The sequence below is a fragment of the Marmota flaviventris genome, chromosome 1 (genome assembly GCF_047511675.1).
Source record: "Marmota flaviventris isolate mMarFla1 chromosome 1, mMarFla1.hap1, whole genome shotgun sequence".
In the NCBI taxonomy this organism is placed as follows: domain Eukaryota; kingdom Metazoa; phylum Chordata; class Mammalia; order Rodentia; family Sciuridae; genus Marmota; species Marmota flaviventris.
In genome coordinates, this window is record NC_092498.1 from 39,667,098 (window position 1) to 39,683,248 (window position 16,151).

The following is a 16,151-nucleotide window of genomic DNA, read 5'->3' on the forward strand; positions in this document are numbered from 1 at the left end:
AGTTTCCATTCATCTTTGTGTTTCAGTATGTAGAACAGTAATCATACACAGTAGTGTTTAATAAATATTTGCAGAAAGAGCAAACACATTTATTTCACATTTTTTAACCAGAATATTAATATCTTTTATTTCTAGATAGAAATGTAATTCCCTTAATGTAATAAAGAGTATATTAAGTATGTGCATTGAGGATTAACCAAAAATTAGCTAAATCATTTTCCCTCCATAGGAAATATGAAAATATAAAGAATATGAAAGGCAACTGCCTTTTGTGTTTATACTTGAAAATACCTATCTAGGATAGGAATAGAAGAAACTAATTATGCGATGATAGAGGACACAGATTCAGAGGGTACATAATTTCTAACAGTTATGGCATTTTTTAGATATCTTAAGACATTCGAGGCATATTTTAACACAGAAATTACTAGAATGAAGGATTTAAAGGTCAGGTAAAACAGATTCATTAAGCTAGAAGTGGGAATAATAGCTGGTTGGAGTGGCATAGTGACAGGAAATTCAAAGGGTACTGTTTCATGTAAGAAGCAAAATGTAAAGATAGTTTTCAGATCTTTGGGAGTAATTCTAGTGTATGATTGATTCACGGGATGAGGTATCTAGGTTTCAAGGCAATACATGCAATGAGAAATAAGAAAGGTGTAAACAGAATTTGTACAACCAAATATATTATTTGATCAAAAGTACTTATTTTTTAAGAGTCAAGTTACAAATAATTTCTACACAGAAATTATTTCTACTTTCAAAGGCCCTTTGTGAAAATTTATGCAAAAAAGTTAAAAGTTAACAAATGCTGGTTTGAGTATCATACTACATTCTATTCAATACTGATCTTTATCAGCATTGATTTTTCAGGCATGTCTTGGGAGAGAACTGAATCACATTTCAAGTAACTCTATGTGTTCCTCTTGGAATCCTAAAACTATTCTGTTTCACTTTCTACAAAACTATAGTGTAATTTTATCTCTTTTAAATGATTTTACAAAGGAGAGTAGCTCCACATTTTAACAAGCTCAAAACTTTTATAAAATTTAGACTTTACGTGCAGAATTAAATTAAAAAATCCCCACCTTATCCCTGAATTAATTTTTTAATTGCTATTACCTATCCTTGAACACTCAACTTTGTTCAGCATTTTTTAAAGTGTGGAAGTCAGTGTGACTTCAGGAACACTTGCATTATTCCCATTTCTTACCAAATAATGGAAAAATTAACTTCATGCCATTGCTTTACTTTCTGCACAACACCAAAAGACTAGCTTTCTATAATACCATTGTCTCCTTTTGCTCAGATATAGCAATCTGCAGGCAAAACAGAAAATGCTTTTTCAGGACCATAAAAGTTCTTGGCAATGTCATCCAATAATCAACCCTTCCATCACCCACAGAATTAAAAAAAAAAATTCCTCCATACACAATTAGAGTTATTGTTTTTAAATCTAAATGACTAGGTTTAGGGTTTCTGAAAATTTTTTGTTTTAGGAGACTGATCATAGAGTTGTCAAATAAAGCAGGCAGGACTGATCTCCTGTTCCTAGGGAGATGACCTTGGCTAGCCAAATAGAACTCCACCTTTCATAAAAACTCTTGCTTCCTTACAAGCAGATTTCCTGAGTTGGCTCTTGCACTCCTTGTCCAAAGGAAATCCAGGGCATATTAGTCTCCAAGCGACACCATAAATTTCTGCTTACAGCAGTTAACCTCATCCCTGAAGAGACCAGCCCAATTGAACTCATTATTTGTCACATGACCACAAGAAATGGACCCTCTGCAGCCTGCTAGTCATTTCATCATTTCCCAGACTCACCACACTATCTACATGCTAATCTGATACAAGTTATCATCCATCCTCTCACCCTTCCATTACTGCATCCATTGGGATACCTGGTCTCTCATCTTCAATCTCTTCTTGGAAAGTTGCTTTCATATTCTTTGCCAGTGGAAACTGGTTCTATTCAGCGATTTCCTCTTCTTTTATCATCCTTTTACCTTTAAGAATCTCCTACTCCTCTAAGCTCCTTACATTAACCTTACCATCAGCTATCAACCTTGTGGCTATTGCCTTGAGATACTTGGTTAGTTGGTGACCTTAGATGGTTGTTCACTATAATCCTTTCTCTTCCGCTTCTGTCCTCACTTTGGGGTCTTTGATATCCACATGACTTCCTCCATTTAAGGCACTGGACTCTAAATTATTATACCTCCTTATATCGTATGTCAGTTATTCACTCCACTATTCATCCCTTGACATAATTATGATCAGTAACTATATAGTATCATCTTTGAACACCTAACTTTCTGACCATTCCTCCCCACCTCACAATTTGACTACTTTAATTATTTTCGTACTAAAATTTTCAAATTCAATGAGATTGCTATTCATTTTCCTATTACATTTTCACAATCTAGTCACATCTTCATGACTTCACTTCCATCCTGATTCAAGTTAGTTTTCATTCTTCATTACTATTTTAAGTACTCTTTACAAACACTTTTGACTCTGTTCTCTCTCCCTTTCTTGAACTGTACTGGGAAAGCCCTAACTAATCAAAAGTAATTATTTTCCCAATGTTTTCCTGTAACAAGGCAGCTGAATATGGCTGGAGAAACTCTGACAACTGTGTTAGATATCTCTTCCCATATATGACTGAATGAGCACTGATGTTTAAAAATTCTACCACATATTACCAAGTTGCCTATTTTTTCCCTCTCAAAAATGATAACACTTCTTTTTTCTCAATCCCTTTCCCTACACTTGATCCTTGAGGCCAGTAGATAATCTTCCTTTGCACTCATTGAGAGATTGGAAGAATAATTCTGGGCCTAGTATGGCAATAAGTAAATCAATGGATGTGTAATTGATGTGATTCTGCAATCTGTATATGGGCTAAAAATGGGAGTTCATAACCCACTTGAAGAAAAGTGTGAAAGATGATATATCAAGAACTATGTAATGTTTTGAACAACCAACAATAAAAAAAAAATAAATAAAAAAAAAAAAAAAAAAGAATAATTCTGGGCCTTGTCTTTCCCATACCACTAGGATGAAAGTTTCCTAAGAGCAAGAATATTAGATTCCTGGGGATTGCTAATCCCTTATATTTAAAATCACCCTTGGAACATTGTATTTTCTTGAAAACTGTTATAGAATTAAAAAAAAATGATTGTTTCAAATTATATATGTGATCTTTAAGGAGGCAATGGAGCTTTTAAAAATAATTCGTAGCTGGGCATGTTTGTGCACACCTGTAATCCCAGCAACTCAGGACTCTGAGGCAGGAGGATCACACTTTACCAAGACTCTTGGTAATAACCATTTTTTAAAAAAAGGACAGGGAATGTTGCTCAGTGGTAAAGCTTCCTTGTCCCTTCTACAATTACTACTACTACTACTACTACTACTACTGTTAATGTTACTAACAACAACAACAACAACAACAATAAAAATCAGTAAATTTATCAGCAAATTTCCAATGAATAACTGGTTAAAAATTTTGATCCATAAGTTTTATTATTATCTAAATTATTTTCCCACATATATCTAATTAAACTTCTCAGAAAGACTGCATTAAGCTTGCTAAATTAAAACATTTACCAGATGATAACCACACACAGGCTTCTGTGCCTTTCCTATAGGAGCCTGTAACCATGATGGGATAGATGACAGATAATATATTAATTAAATGGTGGCTAAAGAATAGAGAGCTTTACCATGGATTAGTTCATTTGAGCCATGGAATGACTTACAGGTTTTATAACCAAGACTTGGAGGACTATAGTATTTTGTCTATGGTAATCTGGCTGCCAAGTGGCCAAGCCAGGTGTTCAAACCAGATCTGCTGATTCAAAGTCCACTTGTTCTGTAATATCATGAAGTCTACTACTCATTTCTGTGTCCAAAAATAGAAAGTTATGTTCTTCTGTGTATCAGAGTAAGTTCAATTCACTCTTCCATTAGTTGCTTCCATTCTCCTTTCTAATTTCACATAAGCACTTTCCCCAAAACACTCTCTCTCTAAAAACACTGTACTTTTTACATGGTCACCTGGGAATTTCCTGATGCCCCCATGCTTGGAATTTATGTGGTTCCTCTTTCAAAAAGATCTCATCCATCTCCCTTTCAATAATATTTTCCCTAACATTCGCTCTCACAATGATTTTTCCTTTCCCTTCCTTAGAGCTGTTTGACCACTAAATCTTGTTATTGAATCACACAAGCTCTACATTATCTGGTCTATATAGAAGAGTACTACATTTCAAATGAAATCCAAAGTTTCCTTTAAGTCAGGGACTATTTTCTTTATAAGACCATTTTTTTTGTTTTAATTATAAACAGTATTAAATGATTCAATAAGTATTCATGTATACATGTAAAAATGAGTAATTATTTAGTTAACAAATGTATAGAATTCACTATTTATTTATTTGTTCAGTTTACTAAAAATGTTTTTTAAAAGTCCATTCTTTGAGTTGTCACATTTTAACACATAATTTTTTAATATTATTAATGATCAAACAGAAAGGAGGAAATCATGTTCTTTTCACTAAGAAATCCACAAATTTAGAGTTTATGCTAATTGAATTTTAATTATAGTATTTTTATAATAAAATATTGTATTGTTTATATTTTACTTTTACTTACAGACACTTACAGACACATATAATATATAACAAAAGAAGTTTCAAGAACTTACAGGGAACAGGACTATAGCACAGTAGTAGCACCCAGGTCTGGTATGCATAAGGCTCTTGTGTAACAGACAAGCAAACAAAAACAAAAACAATCTCACAGAAAAAAGTTAATAGGCTATTAAAATAGCTCCAATTAAGGTTTAGAGATGAGAAAAGTTTACCTGATTCCCTTTTTCTTTGTGTGTGGGAGAGTATCAGGGATTGAACTCAGGGACACTGGACCACTGAGCCACATCCCCAGCCCTATTTTTTATTTTATTTAGAGACATGGTCTCACTGAGTTGCCTAGCACCTCACTTTTGCTGAGGCTGGCTTTGAACTCAGGATCCTCCTGCCTCATCCTCCTGAGCCACTGGGATTATAGACATGCACCACTGAACCTGGCCTGATTCCCTATTTTTATGAGTGATTATTCAAGAATCAATTTAATGGAAAATTTATTTTTTTTAACTTTATTTCCTTGAAATGCTTTAGAAAAGATCAATTTAATTTTAAAATACTTTACATAATACAAGGACCTATCCAACATAAGGAAAAGACAGGCTTTTCTTACTTTCAAAAATTTCACTTAAAATTTGTGTTAAATTATTACTCATTTGGTTATAAATATGACATGTTTTGAAATTCTAAGTAACTTATACTAAAGCAAAACAAAAAGTGAAAAACATTAAGAATAAAATTTATAAGTACATTAATTCTATATGATAACTTTTTCACCACCCTGATGAATAAGCAACAATTAACGCAGAAATACTAACCTATATGAAAGCATAATGCTCTTGCTGGTTGTGACCAAGCGAAAGAACATCATATGTTATTTAGATTTTAATAAAAGAATATAAAGGAATAAGAAGAAAATTTGAAAAATGTCAGACAATCACATTGTTTTATTAGGAAGCTTGTGTCATTAACATTTTTAAAGCTAATAGCTTCCTTTTTCCTCAAAAGCTACATAGATGCTCAAGACTTTTAAAATAAAAAAATTTCCTAGTCTTGCTCAGTTTGGTATTTAAGGCTATTTGATAGAAAAAGCATAAAAACAAAAGAGACTTATGTGTCAACTTTATGAAATGCTAATCATATTGTAAAAATAATCCAGTATTAAATTTATATGCTCTAAAGGATTAAATAACTTTTTGTCAGTTAGATACTTGTTAATTAAATTTCTTTAGTGAGTCGAGAAGCATAGATAAAACACAAACATAAAAGGAATTTAAGAAACATTAGCTCTGTCTGTTGGGAGAGCAAAATAAGAAATAGGAGACAGTGTCATTTGTGACACTGAGAGAAAATTTGCTCAGTCATTACAGAAGTCACCTGGAGTACTCTGATATCTTCCCCAGCAGCAATGAGAAAAGCCTCTGTTCTCCAAGGTAAAGAAAAAACTATCAAAGGATCTGCCATGACACTAAAGAGACTTTGTAAGTCATGAAAGCAAAACCAACCTAAACTGAGAACAAATACTCATCTTGTAAATACCTCATGGCACATTAAGCATTGGCAGAGAAACAATTTGGTCAATTTTCTCTTCCTTTATTTCCATCCTTGGAGCTACATAATTCAATCTGTAGCAAATCCAGTCTCATGCTATTTCTTGCCAGTAAGTAGGTTGGAAGCCATGTGTACTGATAAGATCACTGTATATTATTTTTAGAATCTGGAAGACCAGTATACAGTCTTTTAGAATTAAGTAAAATCAAACATTATTAATATAACAAAGTCTAGAATGCTTTCACTTTGATCTATATCATAAAATTTCAAGTCAGTTTTTGGTATAAAACTCATTTGTCTGGTACTCTAACACAATATATTTCCAGAGGAAAACCAAAATGTTATGGCATTCATGCCCAAACCAGGACTATAACAGCCCTCTGTAAGAAAACAGGAGAGGGTATTATTTGTGACACTGAAAGAAAATTTGCTCAGATATTTGCATAAGTCACCCAGAGGATATTGATACCTTTCCCAGCAGTAACGAGAAAAGACCCACAAACAAGGCTTGGTCAGAAGAATCTGGAAGTTCTGTTGAATGCATTTTCTAAGGAAAAAGCTGAAGAAACTCTGCAGACCATACCTTCTCTACAGGAGGAGGGGCATGGTGTCCAGTCACTATATGGTGTTACAATACAGTCTTTCCTACAAGGAAGCAGACAAGGCCTCACGGTTTCAGGCCGAAGGCTTTCAGGACACCTAGAAAAAGAAAAGAGAAATTATTAGGTCTTCACAGTAAGCCAGATGACTTAACTTTAGAATTTTCATTGCTGAAATTGTCAAATCATCATCAGTCTGTATTATTTAATTTCTGGCAGTCTTTCTACTTTTGTCAAGAACCATTTAACTCAGTTAATTATTTCAAACTGTATTTCAGTAAAACTTTTTAAGACAGAATGTGTAGATTTAAGAGTAGCACCTGTGCTACCTAGAATCAAATATAACAATTCTATGTTCTCCCGCTATAATAATCTCTCCGTCAATGAATATGTGTTTTCTTTCATGCTTTATAAAAAATTTTGTAGGAATTCACATGACCAATTTAAGGACCCAATTTTATATCTCTCTATAATTAAATAGGTTTTGTGCCTATTGTGAGTTTCCAGGTTATTCTATATTTCTTTTTTACAAAATATGCATACCTTTAAACAAATTTATAATTAAGTATATTCTTTACACAGTTCATGCTCAAAAACAATATTGTATTAACAGTAATATATTTTATAATAAATAATAAAATAAAAATTCATAAACCATTATTTTTCCTGGTTTTATTTACTGTATTGATCTTTATTTTCTCTTCCATTTTTTACCTAGTTTTAGAGATTTAAATATTTTTAATTTTTTATAAGCTAAAATATCTTTTTTGGAACAAAAAGTGACTATAGATAAAATAAAAAGTCGATAAAAGTAAATTGGTAATCAGTAACAAAGAAGATTTTAAAGTATCCTTCGTGGGAGATGTTTTCAGAACTGAACTATAAGTGAAAAAAAATCAACACCACTAAAATAATTTCTTTATAGCATTCTACAGACATTTTATTTTTTATATATCTGATAATATTTATCTAAAAAACCTTTCAAATACACAAATATCATGCTTTATTTAATTGTATAGATATATGTTCTTCTTTCTTTAAAATAGTTAGGCTTATTTGGAAGTGGATTTTAAAAGTATATAGTATTCAATATTTCAAAAAAATAATCTCCTGTTTACATTGAGGGTAAGTTTGGATTTTCCTCATTACAATGACTGTTCAAAGTCATGGACAACAAGAAATTTAAGTGTGGAACATATAAGCTGATTGTGGTGCTATAATTCAAATTGTAAATCACTAGAATTATAACTTAACTGCATGCCAGGAAATGTTATACGGCAAAATCTCACATGTAATCCAGTTAATTCTTTTGGGACTATGGAATCATTGGTCAGTAATTATTATTGAAAGCACTCCTTTTCAATGAGGCAATTTTATAACTTTAACAATGGGAGGGCATTACTCAATTGCATGGTCTTCAAATATTAGTCCTGAATAAATCAATGGGATTTACAATCTTATCATTGACAAACTCCAAATATTGTTTTAGTTTAGAAATAGCCACAGCAAGATACTTGGCTGACTGTGGAGAACAAAATTACTAACCACAAAGTTGTTAAATGAACACACAAAGATAAATTATACAGCCTAGATTAGATTCAATAAAATGAATTCAGACTTCCTTTGGTGAGGCAATTGGTTCAGTCAACATGTTCCTTTTCTCCCTTGTACTGTTTGTATTTAGTGTTTGTGGTTTAAATCAAGGAATTGATTTTCCCCCAAATCTTATTCAAGGTCAAATTAAACAGATGTGATAGGAGTTGAAGTTTGTTACTTGGAAGGATAGATAAGATCAATAACATTGATTTTACCATTGCACAGTAATCTATTTTATTAAGAGAAGTTTGAAACAAGCTTTCTATTTGCATTTTTGTTTCAAATGACTAGTATTGCAAAGCATTCATTGAATTTAACCCAGCATTTATGGAGAAGGGCAATAACATTTTCTTTCAAATTCAAAGTACTTGCTTAATTTTCCAGAATTTTAAGGGCAAAGTAAATCCATTCAATTTAACAAATCTATAGATGTATTCAGGTCATTGAATACAGGCTGCAAACGCAAAGCAACTTTTTAATGGATTATTGTGGTGGTCCAACACGGGACTTTCATGATTGATTCAATGATCTTAATCCAGCAGTCTCCTTTAAGCATAGGCCTGTACACATGCACATCAATTAGCCTGAAAAATTTTTTTTTTGTAGTTTGTATAAGTGAAGGAAATGTCAACAACAACTTCTGAAAGGTGACTAACTGTACAAACACATAGAGTAAGACAGTGAGCTTACTGTCCAGAGCATAATAACCCTCATCATGCACCACTGAAGGTTGTCCCTGCACCTCTCTAGTGAATATTCCTACCTTTGTTCTAATTCCAGTAAGAGGATGATATCATCAATAGTAAATTCTGATTTGGAAGGGGTGTAAGGACTATTAGCAAGTAATCAGCTCTTCACATTACTTTAGAAAATCACAGAATAAATTTCTAAACTGCTAAAAAATAAAAAAGTAAATAAAATACATTCTAGGTGTCTGGGAAAAAAAAAGAACCAGGATCTTCCAGGACTTTGGACTTTCTTCTGCTGCTACTACCACTGAATTTTAACACACTGTACATTCATTTCCTGAGTTGGATTCATCAGACACTTATAATATTAAAATATTAGTTTGGGGCTACTCTCAAGCACACAGAAAAAACTCAATTTATCAAATCACTTTGGTATACATTTTCCAATATATTTTCAAATTTCAAATGATATAAATGAAAAAAATTATTGGGCTAAAAGCATCTCTAATATCTGAAGCCTTAGCCAGATAAAACAACTCATAATGGGGTTCTTATTTATCACTCTGGAGTTTTCCATATACCAGATAAATTATTTTCATTTCCTTGGAAAAGACTAGGAAGAATCTAAAAATTTTAAGAGAAAATAACAATTTCTAACACTTATTGAGTGATTGTATTAGTAATCTTTTTCATTAAATCCTTTCAGTATATTTTGAAAATTGAGACCAGAATTAGGTAGGTCCTAACTAATTAAGATCACCCTCAATATTTGACCATTTGGCAGATTATTTGGAAAATATGAGAATATATTTATACCTTTATAGCCATACCCATGTTTCATAGCTGAGAGGATCTGAATTTTTGAAAATTTATGCTCTCTAAATTTCAAAAAATAAATTTCTTTCTCTCAAAAGAATAGATCTTAGATTTTATTTATTAATTTTCTCTGAGAATTTCTTACCTGGTTGTGCCATTCCTTGTTTTGTTTATATTTCTCACAGGGCATATATAATATGCCAACTCTCTGGTTCTTTGTCCTACCTTCTAGAAAATGGTTGTTTTGTTATAAAACTATTTGAAACAATCCTGAGAAACTGATAGTTGGTTTTTTTTTTTTTTTTTTTTATCATAACACTCCTTCTGTCTTGTCTCAAGGCTCTCTCTTGGAAGTAAATGGCTTATTCATTTAACCACTGGTGGATATAATAAGTTTGGTCTCCGTATTTTTATATGGTATTTTCTAGGGGAAATGAAAGGCAGGTCACAGAAGGCTACCACCCAATTAAAGTAGATTGGCAGCCTCCATAACCTCCGGATATATAGGAGGTCATGGATGACCTACACTCCTAGAACTCCATACTGTCATTACTGATCAGCCAGGCCTACAGCAAGCACTTCTTTCATTGCCTCGCTAGCTTAATAAAAGCAGAAAGTGCTTCTATAAAACAAAGTCGGTACCAGATAGAAAGATTCCTATAGAATTTATGGATCTCAGGTACAAGACTCCAAAGCCGTTACAGCTTTATCAGCAGCTGACATTTAAAACAAACAAATCTTACTCTTGAGGACAGGTATGACATGCATTAAAATGTTCCATTTCATGAAGCAAGTGAAGCCTGAGCCAATCCTCTGCATGGCTGACCAGAGGATTTACTGCTGTCTTTCTAAAGCCCTTACTTTTTGGGTCCTACTTGGCCCACATTGACTCGTACACAGATAACTTTTCTTGTCTGCATGCCAACAGAGCACGAGGCCTCTCCATTCCAAGTCGTAGTTGTGTTGAAGGATGAAACTGAGGTGTCCTCGATGCATTGGCCCCACGGACCAGTTTGCCAGTGGTACACAGTACAGGGATGCTCATTACAGCTGCGCACCTCTTGCAGAGCACTGGTGTTTGGACAGCGAATTCCACCTACAAAAATGGACAGTGATAGCAGATGAAATGGAGAGCCAACAGGAACCTTCCCCTTCTCTGCTCCTTGGAATGAACAGGGTGAACAACAATGATAACTGCTACTTATTTAGCATATAGCGTGTTAGGAAGTCATATTACATATTTGTAGCTTAATCTAGCTTAAAATACAAAGTATGTGGTAGATATGATACTTGCTTTTGAAGACTATGGGCAACCTTAAAGAATGAGGCCATTGTTCTACAGAGAAGTTGAACATGAGGTGCAAAGAAGCCATGTGATTGCTAATTAGAAGAAACAGGTGCGTTGAGACTCTGTGCATGAAGAAAACTGAGTGTACTTATAAATGTTGTCCCCCAAATTGAAAGTCTTAATTACAGGTTTTATAGTACTGCTTATTTTAATGTTTAAGGTTTTAGGTTGATTAGATATAGGGATGTTAAAATCTAATGATACCTTTTGATCTTCCAAAACATTACTGGAAAAGCCACTAAGTAAAGATAATATTACATTTCTTCAAATCTAGATGTCATTGGCTGTGCAATGCACCATCATTGTATGTCCCAAAAGAAAAAAATGGATAAAAATTAAACTATGATAAAATGCTTTCTTCTCAACCCTAGTTTTTATTATGTGCTTATTGAAATACCTTCCTGCAACTTATATAGTTTTATATCACAGTTTTGTACACATTAAAAGGAAATATATTCCAAAAAGTTACATTCAGAATTAAGATCTTTTGAGTCACTTTTTAACTCGTACTCCTTGAAGTGTGTGGTCTCCTATACTGCATCATTTTCTGTGACATCAAAGGTGTGGGTGACACAGAATTTCTTTTTTTTCTTTTGGTACCAGGGATTGAACTCAGTGGCACTCGACCACTGAGCCACATCCCCAGCCCTTTTTTCGTATTTTATTTAGAGACAGGATCTCACTGAGTTGCTTAGTGCCTCCCTGTTGCTGAGGCTGGCTTTGAACTCGAGATCTTCCTGTCTTAGCTTCCTGAGTCACTTGCATTACAGGCGTACCCTACCATGCCTGGCTCAGAATTTCTTAAAAAAAAGTTCATTTTTGCCATCTCCAGAATTTTCTTCCAGGATACTGATACTCATCTCTAGGCTCTGATCCTTTTGTATTCTTAATTGTCACAAAGGTGTCAATAAAATCTTAAGCAAGCAACTAGAATTTCTTTTCTTTCCTCCAGTGGTCCTTAGCTATTTTTGATCATCTGTGTTTTGGCAGAAGCAACATGGGATTGCAATTTCCACCAGGAATAACACAGAAGTTGACATACATAACAACTATGTCATTAACTTGGCTATAGCAGTTTTAAGATGCACACAATGATTTTAGAGATTTTAAAGGGCAAAACAGATCCAACTTTTTTAATCAGTGGAATATGGTGTGGGGATTATTATTCTGACATCTTTTTTTTATGTGCTAGCTGCATTATAAGTACTCCATGATGAGGCCTCATTTTGTGTTCACAATTGTCATATGAGTTAAAAAATATTAAGTGGATGAGTTCCAACAGATTAAATGATGTGACCACTGTAATAATGAGGAATTTAGAAGTCCAGTTTCTTAATACTGCTATTTCTGATGCCAATTATGAAAGTGAAAAGTCTTATGTTGTTAAGCTAGGGTCCTGGAGGAATTTGTTGCTCACTTTATTGACAGTTTGATTCCAGTGGTCACACCCTAAGCTGAGCTTCACGTGTCTCCTCCTTTATGTTTAAGGACATCTCTCTACTTGGCATATAAATCAGTAGGCTGTATACGTGAGAACTTCATGGCAATTTAGAATCATTTATGCAGTGTTGAATGTGGTCTCAATATCAGAACAACCTGCATTAAACAGCATTTCATTAATGTTCCCTGCTTCATGAAGGTGAAACCATCTGTCACAGTTCATATCCTATCTTCCATCATATAGCTCAGTGACCCCAGCAGTTCCTGCAAAGAAGTTTAGGATTTGAATAGAAATGAATCTTAAAACACACTAATTGGATTGGGGAAAAGTAAATGAGCACTCATATTACTCATTCCCTGAGGCGCTAGATTTATTCAATCTTAATTCTCAAGCACTTGTTTATATATATATATATATATATATATATATATATATATATATATACACACACACACATACACACACATACATAACATTATTTTAACAGTTCCTTTATATATAAGACTAAATTAATAATCTTCCACCCAAAATATGCTTGTTTACTTACACTACTTTCATTGTGAACATATGTATGCTATTTAAACTGTGATTTTAAAACTCTGAATTGTTTTTGACATTGGAATTAACTAGTTGGCTTTGGAAAAATGATAAGGAAAAAAACTTCTACAACATCAGCATAACATGTCGAGGAACTGCAAGATAGCTGTTAAGTTTACATACATAAAGGCTATTTATTTTCTTGCCCCAATCCACATTAAAGCTACATCAGCAATTTGGGGCTATTGTCAGGATCCTTGCGCAGATAAGCCCCAATGTGGTCTTAATTATAACAACAATATGGCAATTCTGAAAGTCTGGGTTGGAGTAATCAGTCTTTGCAGCATCGTCTTGTTGTTTGGGGAATAATTTTACAGTAGAAAAATTGATAAGTATAATATTGAATGTATCTATTATTTATGGAATGATCTAATTCCAGACATCTGGGAATATTTCTACAGTACTGTAAAAGATGTAAAATGTGACCTATGACAAAATTAGCAATAACCATATTTTTAAAAATCTTTTTGCATATAAAAATATATGCTTTGTATGAAAGTCACTATTTAGACTCTCTATGATTCCATCAAAGGGAAGGACTTTATGGGATCTGGATGAAATTCTGTTTTGTGAAGGAACATTTATACTCATATAAAAATATCAATTATTACCAGGTGTATGGTGGCATACACCTTTATTCCCAGCTATTTGGAAGTCTGAGGCAGGAGGATCACAAGTTTGAGGCTAGTCTGGGCAACTTTAGTGAGACCCTGTCTCAAAATAAAAAATAAAAAGGGCTGAGGATGTACTCAGTGGTAGAGCAAACTTGGGTTCAATTGCTAGGTCCAGGGAGGAAAATATCAACTACTAACTGGACTTCTCTTAGAAATAAAATAGTGACATTTTCTTCTGACATCAATCTTTGCTAGGATGTACCAGATCAAAGCTATGTTTCTGTTCTGGACATTGATAACCTTTGCAATTTATATGATGGAGTGAAACAAAGAACCTTCTTTTAAAAAATTTTTGCACACAAATACGTTTAGTGTGGTGTGCAGTGTTCATGTGGGATACTTTAAGGGACACTAGAGGGGTTAGAAATTGTCCTTGCTACTACAGGTATATTATAATGCAGTGAGGAAGAGTAGTCAGGGGATAAGACAAGCATAGAAATGAGTATTATTCTATGTGGAATGTCATAATTACGTTAAGAGAAGTATTTAGTACAATTTAGAATTCAAAGGCAGAAGATTCCATTACTTTTTGGAGACTGAAAAATGCCTCAGATAGGAGGCACTGAGATGAGTTTTGAAGGAGTAGGGTTTTGAAAAGAAGAGTGATGAGAAGACAGGGAAGGGAGGGAGGATTTTATCAAAGCAGAAAAAAAAAATAAATAAAAGCAAATGGAGGCAAGTAGGTATGACCTTGGGAATTAGCAATACTGATAAACTCCTAAGTGGAGAGTAACTGGCACAGGGATAAGGAGGGACACCAGGTGGATGTGATGAGGAAGCCACAAGGTGCTTCTGATAGTGTCTGATATTGCAGCCCAAATCCTTTGGATTGCAGACCACTGCTGGATGAAAAGCACATTGGTAAGGGCATGCTTGGGGAGAAATGAATCCTAAAGAGCTTTAGCCTCAAGAGTATTCAGGAGATTCTGCTGCAGTGCAGCCCCATCCCCACTTTTCTCCTTGCATAAAGAGGTAGACTACTTCCTGCTGTGGAGCCTGCATAAATCCTGTGTGGTGGTCATGTGGAGACAGATCTAAGCAGAAGTCCCTCTTCAAGGTCAAGAGTGGGAGGATGGGGAAGTGCCAGTATTTACTTAGAAACCAGAGTTGTACGTGTATATATACATCCTGGGTTCCTCCAAATCCTCTAGGAAATATGGGTGCTTTCTGGCTCTTAGAATTAAAAAACTTTAGCTGTAGAAAATGAACAAGTTAAAGTAGAAATATTACTATCCTTCATGTTTTTGCATTGTAAAATGATTTTTGAAGACTACTAAATCATTTCAGAAAAAAATTGGAACGATTCTATTTTAATCTGCATCTATTTTTCTCTGTGAATAAAGTGGGTATAGGGCATATTGGTATTTGGCTGATGAAGTTATATCAGGTCATTCTGAACTTTGCAAAAATAAACATTCTCTCATTTTTCTCTCTGTAAGGATGATTAACTATATAATGAAAATTAACAGAAGTTGTTATTATACTTAGTGGAAAACATTATGAACATTATTTTTTTTCTTTTTAAATGAAGCTTGCTGAGCATCTGCATCTTCAAGGAGATTCAAAAAATTGAGAGGTCTAAAAATCTAATATCAATCTTTAATTTCTTGTTCAAATTCATCACTACATTACTATTTTTATATTAAATATGCCAAGCTTCAGTATTAAAAAATTGCTTTCTTTCAGAACTTTTAAACATAACTTTAAAGTAGCTTTTTGAGAAAATCCTACAGTTTATACTAGGAAGACATTAACCTTACAATATCATAGAATTCTAAAAAAGCACATTATCAATTTTATTTAGCCAGAAGAAGTAGAAAATAAGATACACACACCTCCACATACATGCACTAAAGACACAGAAACACCTTTTCTTTTTTCTTTAAGTGAAAAGAATCACTCTTACATTCTCCAGTGTATTAACTACCTCTAGTTGGCTATGACTTATGATTTAGTTTTCAAATTACATTTCAATAAGAAACATTCATGACTATTTTTCAAATGTGGTTGATACTATATATTATTATTCATGATTGTGTGGAAAGCGACTATATACACATTGCTCATATTCTATTTTTTTATTTTTTAAAAATTTAAACCAACTTCAGAGTTACTGTAAAATCAAAAGTACCATATAAAAAATGTTTTGCTAGATCATCTAGATAAAGTTGACAAAATTATATTGATTACT

At 33.4% G+C, this 16,151-nt stretch overlaps 1 protein-coding gene across 1 annotated transcript in view; it reads right to left on the bottom strand.

Moving 5' to 3' along the window:
• Thsd7a (thrombospondin type 1 domain containing 7A) overlaps positions 1–16,151 on the bottom strand; it is a 395,278-nt gene that overhangs the window by 71,293 nt on the left and 307,834 nt on the right. The window contains exons 8-9 of the mRNA XM_027926470.2: positions 10,762–10,996; positions 6,784–6,899 (exon numbers count right to left, since the gene is read on the bottom strand). Coding sequence (XP_027782271.2) covers positions 6,784–6,899; positions 10,762–10,996 — 351 coding nt within the window. The remainder of the gene's footprint in view (positions 1–6,783; positions 6,900–10,761; positions 10,997–16,151) is intronic.